Genomic DNA, 17,709 nt, shown 5'->3' on the forward strand with positions numbered 1-17,709 from the left:
CCTGCTTTGGTCTTCTTCTTCAAAATTACTTTGGCTATTCGGGGCCTTTTGTGGTTCCATATGAATTTTAGGATTGCTTGTTCTAGTTTCGAGAAGAATGCTGGTGCAATTTTGATTGGGATTGCATTGAATGTGTAGATAGCTTTGGGTAGTATTGACATTTTGACAATATTTATTCTTCCAATCCATGAGCAGGGAATGTCTTTCCATTTCTTTATATCTTCTTCAATTACCTGCATAAGCTTTCTATAGTTTTCAGCATACAGATCTTTTACATCTTTGGTTAGATTTATTCCTAGGTATTTTATGCTTCTTGGTGCAATTGTGAATGGGATCAGTTTCTTCATTTGTCTTTCTGTTGCTTCATTGTTAGTGTATAAGAATGCAACTGATTTCTGCACATTGATTTTGTATCCTGCAACTTTGCTGAATTCATGTATCAGTTCTAGCAGACTTTTGGTGGAGTCTATCGGATTTTCCATGTATAATAACATGTCATCTGCAAAAAGCGAAAGCTTGACTTCATCTTTGCCAATTTTGATGCCTTTGATTTCCTTTTGTTGTCTGATTGCTGATGCTAGAACTTCCAGCACTATATTAAACAACAGCGGTGAGAGTGGGCATCCCTGTCATGTTCCTGATCTCAGGGAAAAAGCTCTCAGTTTTTCCCCGTTGAGGATGATGTTAGCTGTGGGCTTTTCATAAATGGCCTTTATGATCTTTAAGTATGTTCCTTCTATCCCGACTTTCTCAAGGGTTTTTATTAAGAAAGGGTGCTGGATTTTGTCAAAGGCCTTTTCTGCATCGATTGACAGGATCATATGGTTCTTCTCTTTTTTTTTGTTAATGTGATGTATCACGTTGATCGATTTGCGAATGTTGAACCAGCCCTGCATCCCAGGAATGAATCCCACTTGATCATGGTGAATAATTCTTTTTATATGCTGTTGAATTCGATTTGCTAGTATCTTATTGAGAATTTTTGCATCCATATTCATCAGGGATATTGGCCTGTAGTTCTCTTTTTTTACTGGGTCTCTGTCTGGTTTAGGAATCAAAGTAATACTGGCTTCATAGAATGAGTCTGGAAGTTTTCCTTCCCTTTCTATTTCTTGGAATAGCTTGAGAAGGATAGGTATTATCTCTGCTTTAAACGTCTGGTAGAACTCCCCTGGGAAGCCATCTGGTCGTGGACTCTTATTTGTTGGGAGATTTTTGATAACCGATTCAATTTCTTCGCTGGTTATGGGTCTGTTCAAGCTTTCTATTTCCTCCTGATTGAGTTTTGGAAGAGTGTGGGTGTTTAGAAATTTGTCCATTTCTTCCAGGTTGTCCAATTTGTTGGCATATAATTTTTCATAGTATTCCCTGATAATTGTTTGTATCTCTGAGGGATTGGTTGTAATCATTCCATTTTCATTCATGATTTTATCTATTTGGGTCATCTCCCTTTTCTTTTTGAGAAGCCTGGCTAGAGGTTTGTCAATTTTGTTTATTTTTTCAAAAAACCAACTCTTGGTTTCGTTGATCTGCTCTACAGTTTTTTTAGATTCTATATTGTTTATTTCTGCTCTGATCTTTATTATTTCTCTTCTTCTGCTGGGTTTAGGCTGCCTTTGCTGTTCTGCTTCTATTTCCTTTAGGTGTGCTGTTAGATTTTATATTTGGGATTTTTCTTGTTTCTTGAGATAGGCCTGGATTGCAATGTATTTTCCTCTCAGGACTGCCTTCGCTGCATCCCAAAGCATTTGGATGCAGAGTTCTAAATATATCTGTCAAGTCCATCTGATCCAATGTATCATTCAGGGCCCTTGTTTCTTTATTGACCGTGTGTCTAGATGATCTATCCATTTCTGTAAGTGGGGTGTTAAAGTCCCCTGCAATGACCACATTCTTATCAATAAGGTTGCTTATGTTTATGAGTAATTGTTTTATATATCTGGGGGCTCGGGTATTTGGCGCATAGACATTTATAATAGTTAGCTCTTCCTGGTGGATAGACCCTGTGATTATTATATAATGCCCTTCTTCATCTCTTGTTACAGCCTTTAATTTAAAGTCTAGTTTGTCTGATATAAGTATGGCTACTCCAGCTTTCTTTTGGCTTCCAGGAGCATGATAGATAGTTCTCCATCCCCTCACCCTCAATCTAAAGGTGTCCTCAGATCTAAAATGAGTCTCTTGTAGACAGCAAATAGATGGGTCTTGTTTTTTTATCCATTCTGATACCCTATGTCTTTTAGTTGGCGCATTTAATCCATTTATATTCAGTGTTATTATAGAAAGATATGGGTTTAGAGTCATTGTGATGTCTGTATGTTTTATGCTTGTAGTGATGTCTCTGGTACTTTGTCTCACAGGATCCCCCTTAGGATCTCTTGTAGGGCTGGTTTCATGGTGACAAATTCCTTCAGTTTTTGTTTGTTTGGGAAGACCTTTATCTCTCCTTCTATTCTAAATGACAGACTTGCTGGATAAAGGATTCTCGGCTGCATATTTTTTCTGTTTAGCACACTGTAGATATCGTGCCAAGCCTTTCTGGCCTGCCAAGTTTCAAAAGAGAGATCAGTCACGAGTCTTATAGGTCTCCCTTTATATGTGAGGGCACGTTTATCCCTTGCTGCTTTCAGAATTTTCTCTTTATCCTTGTATTTTGCCAGTTTCACTATGATATGTCGTGCAGAAGATCGATTTCAAGTTACGTCTGAAGGGAGTTCTCTGTGCCTCTTGGATTTCAATGCCTTTTTCCTTCCCCAGTTCAGGGAAGTTCTCAGCTATAATTTCTTCAAGTACCCCTTCAGCACCTTTCCCTCTCTCTTCCTCCTCTGGGATACCAATTATGCGTATATTATTTTTTTTAGTGTATCACTTAGTTCTCTAATTTTCCCCTCATACTCCTGGATTTTTTTATCTCTCTTTCTTTCAGCTTCCTCTTTCTCCATAACTTTATCTTCTAGTTCACCTATTCTCTCCTCTGCCTCTTCAAGCCGAGCCATCGTGGTTTCCATTTTGTTTTGCAATTCGTTTAAAGCGTTTTTCAGCTCCTCGTGACTGTTCCTTAGTCCCTCGATCTTTGTGGCAAGAGATTCTCTGCTGTCCTGTATACTGTTTTCAAGCCCAGCGATTAATTTTATGACTATTATTCTAAATTCACTTTCTGTTATATTATTTAAATCCTTTTTGTTCAGTTCATTAGCTGTTGTTATTTCCTGGAGATTCTTCTGAGGGGAATTCTTCCGTTTGGTCATTTTGGAGAGTCCCTGGCGTGGTGAGGACCTGCAGTGCACTTCCCCTGTGCTGTGGTGTATAACTGGAGTTAGTGGGCGGGGCCGCAGTCCGACCCGATGTCTGCCCCCAGCCCACTGCTGGGGCCACAGTCAGACTGGTGTGTGCCTTCTCTTCCCCTCTCCTAGGGGCGGGATTCACTGTGGGGTAGCGTGTCCCGTCTGGGCTACTTGCACACTGCCAGGCTTGTGTTGCTGGGGATCTGGCGTATTAGCTGGGGTGGGTAGGCAAGGTGCATGGGGGCTGGAGGGGCAGGCTTAGCTCGCTTCTCCTTAGGTGATCCACTTCAGGAGGAGCCCTGTGGCAGCGGGAGGGAGTCAGATCCGCTGCCGGAGGTTTGGCTCCGCAGAAGCACAGAGTTGGGTGTTTGCGCGGAGCGAGCAAGCTCCCTGGCAGGAACTGGTTCCCTTTGGGATTTTGGCTGGGGGATGGGCGGGGGAGATGGCGCTGGCGTGCGCCTTTGTTCCCCGCCAAGCTGAGCTCTGCCGTCCGGGGGCTCAGCAGCTCTCCCTCCCTTTGTCCTCCAGCCTTCCCGCTTTCCGAGCAGAGCTGTTAACTTATGACCTCCCAGACGCTAAGTCGCGCTTGCTGTCGGAACACAGTCTGTCCGGCCCCTCCGCTTTTGCCAGCCAGACTCGGGGGCTCTGCTTGGCCGGCGAGCCGCCCCTCCGCCCCGGCTCAAGGAGGACACTTATGATGAGCCTGAAGTTTCTCCTGAAACCAATATTACATTACATGTTAACTAATTAGAATGTAAATAAAAAGTTGAAACAAACAACAAAATAATAATATATGCATTTAATGCCAATAAATTTCCTTTCAGCATTTCTCTACCTGTGTCCCAAAAGTTTGATATATTATATTGTCATTTTAATTCAGTTCAGTGTAATTTTTATTTGCTCTGAAAAGTTCTCTTTGATGTGTATGGACTATTTAAATGTTTATTTATTTTGAGAGAGAGAGAAAGGGGTAGAGAGAGAGAATCCCAAGCACACTCTGCACTCTCAGCACAGAGCCCAACTCAGGGCTTTATCTCTTGAACTGTGAGATCATTACCAGAGCCAAAATCAAGAATCAGATGCTCAATGAACTGAGCCACCCACGTGCCCCTGATGCATGGATTATTTAGAAAATTTTTTTTTATATCTAAGCATTTGAAGATTTTTTTGTTATTCTTCTGTTATTTATTTCCAGTTTGATTTTATTGTGGTTGAAGGAAACATTCTGTGTATGATTTTGATTGTTTTAAATTTGTGACATTTGTGTTTTTGCCCATCATATATCTTAGTATGAGTCATATGTGCACTTGAAAAGAATGTGTATCTGCTTTTGTTGAGTGGATTATTCTGTGAATGCCACTAGATCCTATTGGTCAGTGGTAGTGTTGAGTTCTTTATCATTGCTCTTTTTCTGTTTAGTTCTGTAGGTCTCTGATTATAATTGTAGAGTTGTCTATTTTTATTTCTGTCAGTTTTGCTTCACGCATTGTGTAGCTCTGTTATTTAGTGCATATACATTTATGATTGCTGTGTTTTCTTGGTAATTGACTTTGTATCATTATATAATGTTCCATTTTTGTGTCAGAAGAAAGAAAATTATTCTGGCATCTACTTTAATATTAATTATTGCTTTTTTTCATTAACTTTTGCATGTTTTTTTCATGCTTATATTTCTAATTTGCCTAGGATGTTGTATTTATAGTTACATTTATAGTTAGTTTTTTGTAAACAACATATTATTAGGTCATGTTTTATAATTTCTTTGGCTGTGTGTCTTTTAACTAATTTATTGAGATTATCTACATTTAATGCCATTATTGATTTGTTATTAAGTCTTCCATTTTATTTTTTGATTAAAAAAATTTTTTTTAATGTTTATATATTTTTGAGAGAGAGGCAGAGTGTGAGGAGGGGAGGGCAGAGAGAGAGAAGGAGACACAGAACTCAAAGCAGGCTCCAGGCTCTGTGCTGACAGCACAGAGCCTAACACGGGGCTCAAACTCACGAACTGTGAGATCATAACCTGAGCTGAAGTTGGACACTTAACTAACTGAGCCATCCAGGGGCCCCTTTATTTTTTTTATTTCTATTTTTCTTTTCTCTGCTTTCTTTTTCCTCCTCCTTGTGGGTTACTTGAACATTAAAATTTTTTTAAATGTTTTTATTTATTTTTGAGAGAGACAGAGAGAGTGGGGGGTGGGGAGGACAGAGAGAGAGGGAGACAGAGAATCTGAAGCAGCTTCAGGCTCTGAGCTGTCTGCACAAAGCCTGATGCAGATTGAACCCATGAACCATGAGATCATGACCTGAGCCGAAGCCAAATGATTAACCGACTGAGCCACCCTGGCACCCCAGAGCATTTTTTGAGAATTCCATTTTAATGTATCTGTAGTGTTTTTGAGTATATGTCTTTGTAGATCTTTTTAGTGGTTATTCCTAGGTATTATATTGTAAATGAGGAACTCATTACAGTGTATTGGAATTGCCATTTTTCTGGTTGTGTGAATTGTAGAAAACTTGTCTCTCTTTATATTTGTTTACTTTTCTCTTTACAAGTGTGCCAAATATTTTTTCTCCTACATGAACCACAACAGATACTGTTACAATTTTTAATTTTTCAAACCATCATACATAATCTTAAAAATTCAAGAGGATGAAAGTCAATCATATTTCCACACGTTTTTGTTTACCTTCTTTTTTCTTTCTCCCTGATGTTTCAAGATTATTTTGTTTTACCATTTTTCTTATGTTTAGAGAACTTTCTTTTCTTTTAGGATAGATCTGCTGGTAACAAATTCTTTTAGTTTTCTTTCATCTGAAAATCTCCTGACTTCTCTTTCATTCCCAAAGAATGTTTCCAGGGGGTATAGGATTCTAAGTTAACAGTTATTTTTTTTTTAATTTATAACATTTATTTATTATTGAGAGACAGAGAGGGACAGAGCATGAACATGGGAGGGGCAGAGAGAGGAGGAGACACACAATCCAAAGCAGGCTCCAGGCTCTGAGCTGTTAGCGCAGAGCCTGACTCAGGACTTGAACTCACAAACCGCTAGATCATGACCTGACCTGAAGTTGGACACCCAACCGACTGAGCCACCCAGCCACCCCAATAGTTATTTTCTTTCAGCAGTGAGAACTTTTTGCCACTTCCTTTTGTTCCTTATGTTTTATTAATAAAAATTTAAAAATATTTGGTATTATAAAATTTAAAATTTTAGTTATATTATAAAATTTAAAAAATAGTGGTAAGATTCACATTAGACAGTATCTTCCGTGTTGACATTTAGTACATTCATAGTGTTTTACAGCCATTACCACTATCTAATTCCAAAATCTTCTTGTCACCCCAAATATGAACCCTTATACCAATTCCCCTTTCCCCCGAGCCCTTGACAACTACTCTCTTTGTGGGTTTGCCTATTCTGGATACTTTCGTGGCCTTTTGTGTGTGACTTCTGTTACTCAGTATAATGTTTTCAAGATTATTTGTTGATGTGACATATATTTGTACTTAATTGCTTTTATGTCCGAGTAACATTCCATTTTATGACTATACCACAGTATGTTTGTCTGCTTATCAGTTGATGGAGATTTGAATTGTTTCCATGTTTGGCTACTGTGAGTAGTGATGCTCATCCTCTCTCATTTTAGTGAAAAATTCACTGTCATTTGAATTTTTTTTCCACTTGAGGTTAGGTATTGTTTCTCTCTTGCTACTTTTTTTTCTTCTTTTCTTTTCTTTTGCCTATAGTATTCAGAAATGTAACTATGTTATGTCTTGGTATGTGTTTCTTTTGGTTTATTCTGTTTGGGGTTTGGTCAGCTTCTTCAATATGGAGGTTTTGTCTTTTGCTAAATTTGGGAAGTTTTCTGTCATTTTTAAAAATTTTAAGTTTTATTAGACTTTATTTTTTAGAACAGTTTTAGGTTTACAGAAAAATTGTACAGAAAGTACATGGAGCCCTCCTTCCTCTTTCAGCTTCTCCTCTTACTCACATTCTGCATTAGTGTGGTACATTTATTACATTTAATGAACCAGTATTTATACACTCCTAATATTATTTATAGTTTACATCAAGGTTCACTCTTTGTGTTTTATGGTTTTGACAAATGCATAATGTCATGTATCTATCATTACAGTCTCATAAGAATAGTTTCATTGCCCTAAAAATACCCATCTATTCATCCCTTTTCTTATCCTCCAGGACTTTTGGCAACCACTGATCTTTTTACTGCCTCTATAATTTGCCTCTTAAAGAATGTTACTTAGTCAGGATCATATAGACTGTAGACTTTTCAGATTGACTTCTTTCGCTGTGCAATATGCAGTTAAGATTCCTCCATGTCTTTTGATGGCTTGATAGGTCATTTATTTTTTATTTTTTTAAAGGTGTTATTTTTTTTAAGTGGTCTCCACACCCACATGGAGCTTGAACCCACAGCCCTGAGATCAAGAGTTATACGCTTCACTGACTGAGCCAGCCAAGCACCCCAGTAGCTCATTTCTTTGTATTGCTGAATAATATTCTATTGTCTGGATAGAGTATAAGTTGTTTCTTCATTCACCTATTGAAGGATACCTTGATTGCTTCCAAGTTTGGGCATTTACAAATTAAGCAGCCATAAACATTTGTGTACAGGTTTTTGTGTGGACATAAGTTTTCAACTCACTGGGTAATTACCAATGCATGCAGTTGTTAGATTGTATGGTAAGAGTATATTAATTTTATAAGAAACTTCCAGACTGTCTTCCAACGTGGCTGTACCATTTTGCATTCTCACCAGCAATGGGTGAGAGTTCTTATTGCTTCATATTGTCACTAGGATTTGTTCTGTTCATGTACATTCTAAGCCTTGCCTTTTTTCTTTCTTCTCTCCTCCTAGGACCTGATAATAAGAATGTTAGATTCTGTTTTGTTTTTGCCATAGTCATACAGGTCCCTGAGTCTCTTTTTTTTTTTTTTTTTTTTTTTTTTTGTTTTTAAGTCTGTTTTCTCTTTATTGTTTAGTGTCCAAACACTTCTATAATAAAAAGTTGCGGGGTTTTCCACACCAACAACCAATTCTACAGATGTCTGGATACCCGCTGGGTGTCCAAAATTCAGTCCATTTCTGACACTAACTCTGGGTCAGATCCCACATGTTAAGTGCTCAGTCCCACAAGACCATCTTCACTTCAGATGCCAATCTCAAGTCCTAGACTTCTCTACTTCTGATCAACTAGTATAAATTGAGGGTTCCTATGATCCCCTTCTCATGTTTGATTATTTGCTAGAACAGCTCACAGAACTCAGGAAGACAACTTAATTACTATTATCAGTTTATTATAAAGGATCCAACTTAGGAACAGCCAAATAGAAAAGATGCTTACGGCAAGGTATGTAGACTGGGACATGGAGCTTCTATGTCCTTCTTGACATGCCAACCTCATAGTAACTTGATGTGTTCATTAGCCTGGAAGCTCTCCAAACCCTATTGTTTGTTTTTATCAGAATTCCATTATGAAGGCATGATGTATGACATCACTGGCCCTTGGTGATTAACTCAGTCTCCAGCTCCTCTTCCCTCCCTGTGGGTTGGAGAGTGGAGTTGAAAGTACCGACCCTCTAATTGCATGATTCCTCTGGCATCTCCCATTCTGAAGCTATCTGGGGGCCCACCAAGGGTCACCTCATTAGTATAATCCCCAATAGGGTTGAAAGGGACTCATCATGAATAACAAAAGATGCTTCTATCCTTCAAAGAGTTTTAGAAACTTTTGTGTTAGGGACTGGAGATGAAGAAATATATATTTCTTATTACATCATAATATCACATTCCAACTGTTATTTCAAATTTTTCTGACTATGGCTCACTGCTTCTTTCCCATGCCTCCTCCATTCTACTGTTTAGACCATTCAACATTTTTTCTTTGTTGAGATGTTTTTGTTTCTTTGCTGAGACTCTTTGGTTTTTTTCTTCCCATTGGTTTCATGCATATTTGTAATTGCTCACTGAAACATTTTTATGATGGCTCCTTTAAAATATTTTCAGATAATTCTAATATCTTTGTTTTCTTTGTGTTGGCATGTATTGCTTTTTTTTTTCCCATTCAATTTCAGATCTTCCTGGTTCTTGGTATGGACCTGGAACTTTGGACATTATGTTATGAGATATTGCTTCTTATTTAAGCCTTTTGTTTTATTTGGCTTTCCTTGACAATGCTGCTGTAGGAGAAGGAGAGGGTTTGCCTCATTATTGCCAAGTGGGGGCTGAGGGCCATGTTACCCACTCAGCCTCCATTGACACTGAAGGGTGCACACTCCTGTTATTGTTGATTAGGTGTAGGAATTGTACCTTCCTAGTAGTCTTCCACTGATTATTTAGTGGCTGGAAAGCATTGGTAGTGCCTTCTGTTCCCCATGTGGTCTCTGATGACACCAGGAGGAGGGTGGTAGTCTTGTTACTGCTTAGCAGTGGTGAAAGCCCCCACTCTGTCTTAGGCCTCTTTGGACACCACAGTGGAATGATGGAGGAGTCTCATTAATGCTGATTAGGGGCAGAAGTTCAGGTGGGCTCCACTGCCACTGAGTGGTGGGGGCTTGTTATTGCCCACTTGGGTAGAAAGTCTTGACTCCTAACTTGGCCTTCTCAGACACTATTCCATTGCAAGGTCCAGGTGTGTTATTATAGCCCAATAAAGGTAGAAGTCCATTCTTTCCAGTTGACCTTCCTTGTGTGGGTGGGAGTTGGGCCACAGCTTTTTTGGGGGAGAGGGTTGATGTTTGGAAGCAATGTAGTAGTTATTATTGAAAAGTTTTCTTTGTTGACATGCTGACTCTTTCCTGGTTCTTAAGGCTAGAGAGAACATTCTTTTTTTTGTCTGTGCCTATTGGTGTTTCTAGGTTTCTAGCTTTATCAGATTCAAATAGCAGATGTATAAGGTAAAAGAAAATCTAGGGAATTCACCACTGTATTCTTTCTTGCATCCCAAGGTCCCTAGTTGGTCCACCTTTCCCCTCTACTTTTCAGACTCTTCTTATTTTTACAAGATGTATTTATGTCTAGAGTTTTTTATATATGATATATATCATATGCTTTGTATATGTTATACATGTTGTATGTGTGAAATATCTATATACTTACATATATATTACATATATGTCTCTGTTATATTTATAATGCCCAGAGTTTTTCATTGTACTTAGGAGGAATGGTGAAAACTATGTCTTATTCATCTTCCTGGAAGCACATGCTAATCCTGTATCTTTTTAACTTTTTACTATTCTTCCTTTATAGATAATGGGCTGTCATCATTTAGTTTTGGTTACATGAAGTTACGTGTTTTATCCGTTTTAAGTCCATATTTTCCTGTATTAGGATTTCCTTTTGGTATAGGTTATCTTTTATTACGGGCTGAAATATAAAATGCATTACTGGTAGACTTGATGTCAGCATCATGGTGCTATAAGATGTCCCTAGTTTTTGTCCTCACCCTCAACAACAAATATTCTGTACCCATCCCCTGTCATATATGACAGGGGACCCAGAGAAGTCTCACCCAGCTGTGCATTGAGTAATATACAGACCTCAGTCAGCTGTGTACCGTGAGGTGACTGTGTTGTCATCTGGGAGCTTCTGAAGGCCCTTGGGTTCTTCAGACGCTTGGTTACCCTTGGGTAACCATTGGATGAGGAAACCTTTGTCGATGTATAGGTTTCTATAGGTGAAGACCCAGCACTCTTTTGGAGCAGAAAATAAGAGTTTGACATTGGAGTGGGTAATAGGAATAATTTCACTTTACCTGCGTCAACTTTACCAAAAGGTAGCAATAGATAAAGACCAAAGGAGATCTTTTTAGACCCATGATTTCTCCCTGAGGGCAAGAGAGAGCATGAAAGTGAGCATCCAGCTTTTCCAGCTTTGTAGATGCTGCCAGAGAGGCTCATTTCTGTCTTGCCATATTCAGAGTCCTAAATTGGGAGTTCCATGATTGAGAGGTGGAAAGAGTTTGGGAAAGTGGCACATAGAATTTTTGGGTGGCATTAAATAGACGCAGAGCCTACTGTGCAGCAGACTCTATCAAGAACCCCACCCATTAACTGCTGGGAAAGCCCCCCACTGCCAGATTCCTCATAGGCCCATAGACATCCTCAGTGCTTTGTGTGCCTCACCTACACACACACCCCCACACTGTAGCTGGCTTACTGTGCATACTCTTTAAGGTGGTGGCAAGAGCCAGCTTTGGAAGACTGCTCATGAGTATATACAGAAAGCACACAGAATCTGTAGTCCAGAGACCACAAACTTGAGCTTTAGTGCCACTCTTGGGAAAACATGAGAGAGACTGTCAGCACTCAACCTGGTGCATTATAGGATCAATAAAGGCATACGTGCTGAAGAATTCTGTCACAAAAGTGAGCAAGAAGCTTGGAGCAGGTTCGTGGAAGGTCTGAGAATTTTGCAGAATCTCTAGGAGGGACAGTGGAAGGTATTTCTACCCTGATGGGAATTAGTAAAGACTGGAGGGGGTGACTGCTACTTCAAATGTGAACACCATAACACAAAACTCCCAAGAAACATGAAAAACCAAGGAAATAAACACCACGAAAGGATCATAAAAAATTTTCCAGTAACTGAATCCAAAGACATGGAGATGTACAATTTTTCTGATAAAGAATTCAAAAAGCTGTATTAAGGAAATTTGATGAGCTAAAGAAAACCCAGAGAGACAATTCATTGAAATCAGGAAAACAGTACATTAACAAAATGAAAAATTTATCAAAGAATTAGAAATAATGAAAAAGAACCAAACAGAAATTCTGGGGTTGAAGTATTCAATGAATGAAATGGTAAAAAAATGCAGTAGAGCACATCAACAGCAGGCTTGGTGAAGCAGAAGAAAAAAATAAGTGAAATTAAAGATAGGAACTTTAAAATTATCCAGTCAGAGAAGAAGTGACTAGAAAAGAAGAAAAAAAAGAGGAAGAGTGAAGAAAGCCTTTATGATCATTGACAGCTATCAGTAGGACCAATTTGTGAATCATTGAAGTTCTAAAAGGAGAAGAAGAAGAAGAGAGCAGAAAGCATATTAATGGCTGAGAACTTCCCAAATCTAGGGAGAAATTTGGACATCCAAGTTCATGAAGTTAATAGGCCACCAGATAAACTGAACGTGAAGAAATCCCCTCTAAGAGACATTATAATAAAACTGTCAAAGTTACAGACAAGGAGAGATCTTAAAAGCAGCAAGAGAAACAAAGTTTGTAACTTACAAAGTACTCCCACCCCTGATTAGGCTGTCAGTGGATTTCTCAGCAGAAATATTACAGGCCAAATGTCCATCAACTGATGAATGGATAAAGAAATTGTGGTTTATATACACAATGGAATACTACGTGGCAATGAGAAAAAATGAGATATGGCCTTTTGTAGCAACGTGGATGGAACTGGAGAGTGTGATGCTAAGTGAAATAAGCCATACAGAGAAAGACAGATACCATATGGTTTCACTCTTATGTGGATCCTGAGAAACTTAACAGAAACCCATGGGGGAGGGGAAGGAAAAAAAAAAAAAAAAGAGGTTAGAGTGGGAGAGAGCCAAAGCATAAGAGACTGTTAAAAACTGAGAACAAACTGAGGGTTGATGGGGGGTGGGAGGGAGGGGAGGGTGGGTGATGGGTATTGAGGAGGGCACCTTTTGGGATGAGCACTGGGTGTTGTATGGAAACCAATTTGACAATAAATTTCATATATTAATAAAAAAAATAAAATAAAAAAAGAAAGAAATATTACAGGCCAGAAGAGAGAGAGATAATTATTCCAAGTGGTGAAAGAAAAAAGAACCGCACCAACCAAGAATACTTTACTTAGCAGAGCTGTCCTTCAGAAATTAAGGAGAGATATAAACTTCCCAGCTAAACAAAAGCTGAGGGAATTTATCATCACTAGACCTGCCTTACAAGCAATGCTGAAAGGAGTTCTTCAAGCTGAAATGAAAGGACCCTAATTAGTAACATGAAAAAATGAAAATATAAAACTCTGGTAAAGGTAAGTATATACTCAAATTCAAAATACTCTAATACTATAATATGGTGATATATTAGCTCTAGTGTTAAAAGATGAGAGTGTTTAAAAAACTATAGCTATAATAATGCAAAGTATAGGTAAATTGTGACATCGAAAACAGTAAAAGCAGGGGAGAGTAAAAGAGTAGAGTTTTTGTATATGATCAAAATTAAGTTGTTACTGGCTTAAAATAGACTGTTACAAGTTGTGTTACATAAATACCATGATAACCACAAAGCAAAAACCTATAGTAGAATCACAGAAGATACAGGTATGGGAATCAAAGCATACCACCATGGAAAATCATCAGTTCATAAAGGAAGGCAGCCAAGAGATGAAAAAAGGAACAAGGCAGCTGTAGAACAACTGGAAACAACAAGATGGTAATTCTTTACCTATCAAAAATTACTCAAAATGTGAATGAATTGAATTCCCTAATCAACAGGCCTGAAGTAGCTAGAATGATTAAAAGACAAGGCCCCATTAATTACATACCACCTTTAAGAGACTTACTTCACCTTTAGGGGCATACATAAGTTGAAAGTAAAGGGATAGGAAATGATATTTTGTGCAAGTGGAACCAGAAGAGAGCATAGGTAGTTATACATACTCCAGGTAAAATAGACTTTAAGATAAAAATTGTTGACTAGAGACCAAGAAGGTCATTGTATAATGATAAAGGAATCAGCTCATCAGGAAGATTATAGCAATCATATCTATAGGTGCATCAAAACTAATATATTAGTATGTAATAAATATATTAAACAGATACAGATTTGAAGGGAAAATTAGATGATAATACAATAGTAAAAGGACACTTCATTATTTCTGTTTCAGCAATAGATTATCCAGACAAAATCAACAAGGAAACACTTGACTTGAACTGAACTTTAGACCAAACGTATCTCACATAGATACAACACTTCATCCACCAGCATCAGGATATACATTCTTCTCAATTGAAGATGGAACATTCTTCAGAGTAGATCATATGATAGGCCACATAACAAGACTTAGCAAATTTCAGAAGATTGAAATTATACTATGTATCTTTTCAGACCACAATGGTATAAAAGTAGAAATCAATAATGGGAAGAAAACTGGAAAATTCACAAATATGTGCAAATTAAACAACACAGTTCTGAACAAGCAGTGTGTCAGAAAATCAAAAAGGAAATTAAAAAATATCTTGTAACAAATGAAAATGGAAATAGCATACCAAAGCTTATGGCTTGCTCCAGTGTTAAGAGACAATTTTATAATAATCAATGCCTTACAATAAGAAAAAAGAAAATGTCAAATAACCCAACTTTACACCTCAGTGAACTAGAAAAAGAACCAACTATGCTCAAATTCAGCAGATGGAAGGAAATAAAGATCAGAGTGGGAAAAGTGAAATAGAGACCAGAAAATTATAAAAGGATTAACAGGGGCGCCTGGGTGGCTCAGTCGGTTGGGCGTCTCACTTTGGCTCAGGTCATGATCTCGCAGTCTGTGAGTTCGAGCCCCACATCGGGCTCTGGGCTGATGGCTCAGAGCCTGGAGCCTGCTTCGGATTCTGTGTCTCCCTCTCTCTCTGCCACTCCCCTGCTCACACTCTGTCTCTGTCTCTCTCAAAAATAAATAAATACTAAAAAAAAAAAGGATTAACAAAACTGAGAGCTGTCTTTTTTTTTTTTTTTAAAGATAAACAAAATTGACAAATGCTTAGATTAAAGGGAAAAAAAGGAAAGACTCAAAATGAGACATAAAATAGGAAGCATTAAAAATGATACCACAGAAGGGTGGCTTAGTTGGTTAAACATCCGACTCTTGAATTTTGGTTCAGGTCATGATTGCATGTTCCTGAAATAGAGACCCACATGGGGCTCTGCACTGGGTGTGGAGCCTGCCTAACATTTTCTCTTGGGGTGCCTGGGTGGCTTAGTTGGTTGAGTGTCTGACTTTGGCTCAGGTCATGATCTTGCAGTTCGTGGTTTGAGCTTCGATTCAGGCTTTGTACTGACAGCTCCAAGCCTGGAGCTGGCTTTGGATTCTGTGTCTCCCTCTCAGCCTCTCCCCTGCTCACACCTTTCTCTCTCTGTCTCTTTCTCTCTTTCTCTCTCTGTCTCAAAGCAGAAGCTGCTTTAGATCCTCTCTCTGCCCCTCCCCCGCTTGTGCGCTCCCCCAAATAAATATTTTAAAAACCTTAAAGATTCTCTCTCCCCCTCTACCCCTCTGCCCTCCCTTGCTTGCCCTCTCTCTCTCACCAAAAAAAAAAAAAAAAAAAAAAAAAAAAAACCACAGAAATACAAGGGATTATAAGAGAATGCCATGAACAATTATTTGCCAACAAATTGGATAATATAGAGGAAATGGATGAATTCCTAGAAACATGTAACCTACTAAGGATAAATCAGGAAAAAATAAAAAAAAAATATTAATGATCCAGTAATGAGTAAGGAGATTGCATCAGCAATCAAATTCTTCCAACAAAGAAAGTTCAGGACCTGATGACTTTACTGGTGAATTCTACCAAACTTTAAAAAATTAATACCAATTCTTCTCTAACTCTTCCAGAAAATTGAAGAGGAGGAAACACTTCCAGGCTCAGTTCATGAGGCCAGTAATACCCTGATACCCAAGCCAGATAAGAATGCTAGATGAAAAAGAAAACCAAAGACAGTATCCCTGATGAATACAGATGCAAAAATTCTCAAAAAATTTTAACAATCCAAATTTAATAGTACATTTAAAGGTTTATATGCCACGATAAAATGGGATTTATCCAAGGAATGAAAGGATGGTTCAACATTATCAAACTAATTAATGTGATACACCTCATTGATAGAATGAAAGATAAAAATCATGTAATCATTTCAGTAGGTGCAGAAAAACCATTTTGACAAAATACAAAATCCTTTCATGAATAGAATTCTCAGAAAAGGGGGTTTATTTTTTTTTTTTTATTTTTATTTTTTTAAATTTATTTATTTATTTATTTATTTTTTTAATATATGAAATTTACTGTCAAATTGGTTTCCATACAACACCCAGTGCTCATCCCAAAATGTGCCCTCCTCAATACCCATCACCCACCCTGCCCTCCCTCCCACCCTGCCCTCCCTCCCACCCCCCATCAACCCTCAGTTTGTTCTCAGTTTTTAACAGTCTCTAATGCTTTGGCTCTCTCCCACTCTAACCTCTTTTTTTTTTTTTTTTTTTTCCTTCCCCTCCCCCATGGGTTTCTGTTATGTTTCTCAGGATCCACATAAGAGTGAAACTATCTGTCTTTCTCTGTATGGCTTATTTCACTTAGCATCACACTCTCCAGTTCCATCCATGTTGCTACAAAAGGCCATATTTCATTTTTTCTCATTGCCACGTAGTATTCCATTGTGTATATAAACCACAATTTCTTTATCCATTCATCAGTTGATGGACATTTAGGCTCTTTCCATAATTTGGCTATTGTTGAGAGTGCCGCTATAAACATTGGGGTACAGGTGCCCAGAAAAGGGGGTTTAGAAGGAACATATCTCAACATAAAAAAGGCCGTCATATGACAAACCCACAGCTAATGTCATACTCAGTGGTAAACGGGTTTGAAATGAAAGTTTTTCCTCTAAGATGAGAAACAAGACAAGAATCCTCATTTTCACCACTCCTGTTCAACATAGTACTGGAAGTCCTAGCCAGAACAGTCAGGTGAGAAAAGGAAACAGAAGGCATCTAAATCAGAAAGGAAGAAGTAAAATTGTATTTGTTTGCAAATGATTTGATATATGTAGAAAATCCTAAAGACTCCACCAAAAACCTGTTGAAACTAATCAGCAAATTCAGTAAAATTGCAGGATATAAAATTAACACACAGAATTTAGTTGTGTTTCTTACTCTCTAACAATGAAATATTTGAAAAAGAAATACAGCCAACAGTGCTATTCAAAATAGGATTGAAAACAAGCAGATGGTTAGGAATAAATTTAACCAAGGAGGTGAAATATCTGTATACTGAAAACTATAAAGTGAATTACTGTAGTCTAGTTGCTGATGGCCTTGTGTGGTATAGATTTATTTTTGGTAGTGATGTGGGCCAAAGAGTATATATAAAAGAATTGAGACCATTTGTGTTGTATTTGAAGGGTTTCATACATCAGGGAAAAATAACGAAACACTGATTGCAAAACTTAATTTTTTTTAAAACAATACATCTTTTTGTACCTTAGGAATTGAAATCAAATGATGGCAAATATCAAAATGGAAACTATTTAGAAAGAGTAAAAAGAAATATTTATGGAAACTTCCAAATTGGTTCATTCTGGTGAATATAAATGTTTGTCAGAGTCTGAGAATTGTTTCTCTAGCTCAGAGCTGGGTAATGTATAAGTTGTTGGTT

General features: G+C 37.9%; 1 protein-coding gene across 4 annotated transcripts in view; it reads left to right on the forward strand.

The window, feature by feature from the left end:
- Positions 1-17,709, forward strand: part of DOCK3 (dedicator of cytokinesis 3) — a 595,846-nt gene that overhangs the window by 177,950 nt on the left and 400,187 nt on the right. Inside the window, exon 2 of one of the 4 annotated variants that reach the window (XM_042929499.1) lies at positions 15,894-15,935. The exons of the other annotated variants lie outside the window; for them this stretch is intronic. Coding sequence (XP_042785433.1) covers positions 15,894-15,935 — 42 coding nt within the window. The remainder of the gene's footprint in view (positions 1-15,893; positions 15,936-17,709) is intronic. 4 annotated transcript variants of the gene reach the window in all.

This window comes from Panthera leo, chromosome A2 (assembly GCF_018350215.1).
Source record: "Panthera leo isolate Ple1 chromosome A2, P.leo_Ple1_pat1.1, whole genome shotgun sequence".
NCBI classification, from domain to species: Eukaryota; Metazoa; Chordata; class Mammalia; order Carnivora; family Felidae; genus Panthera; species Panthera leo.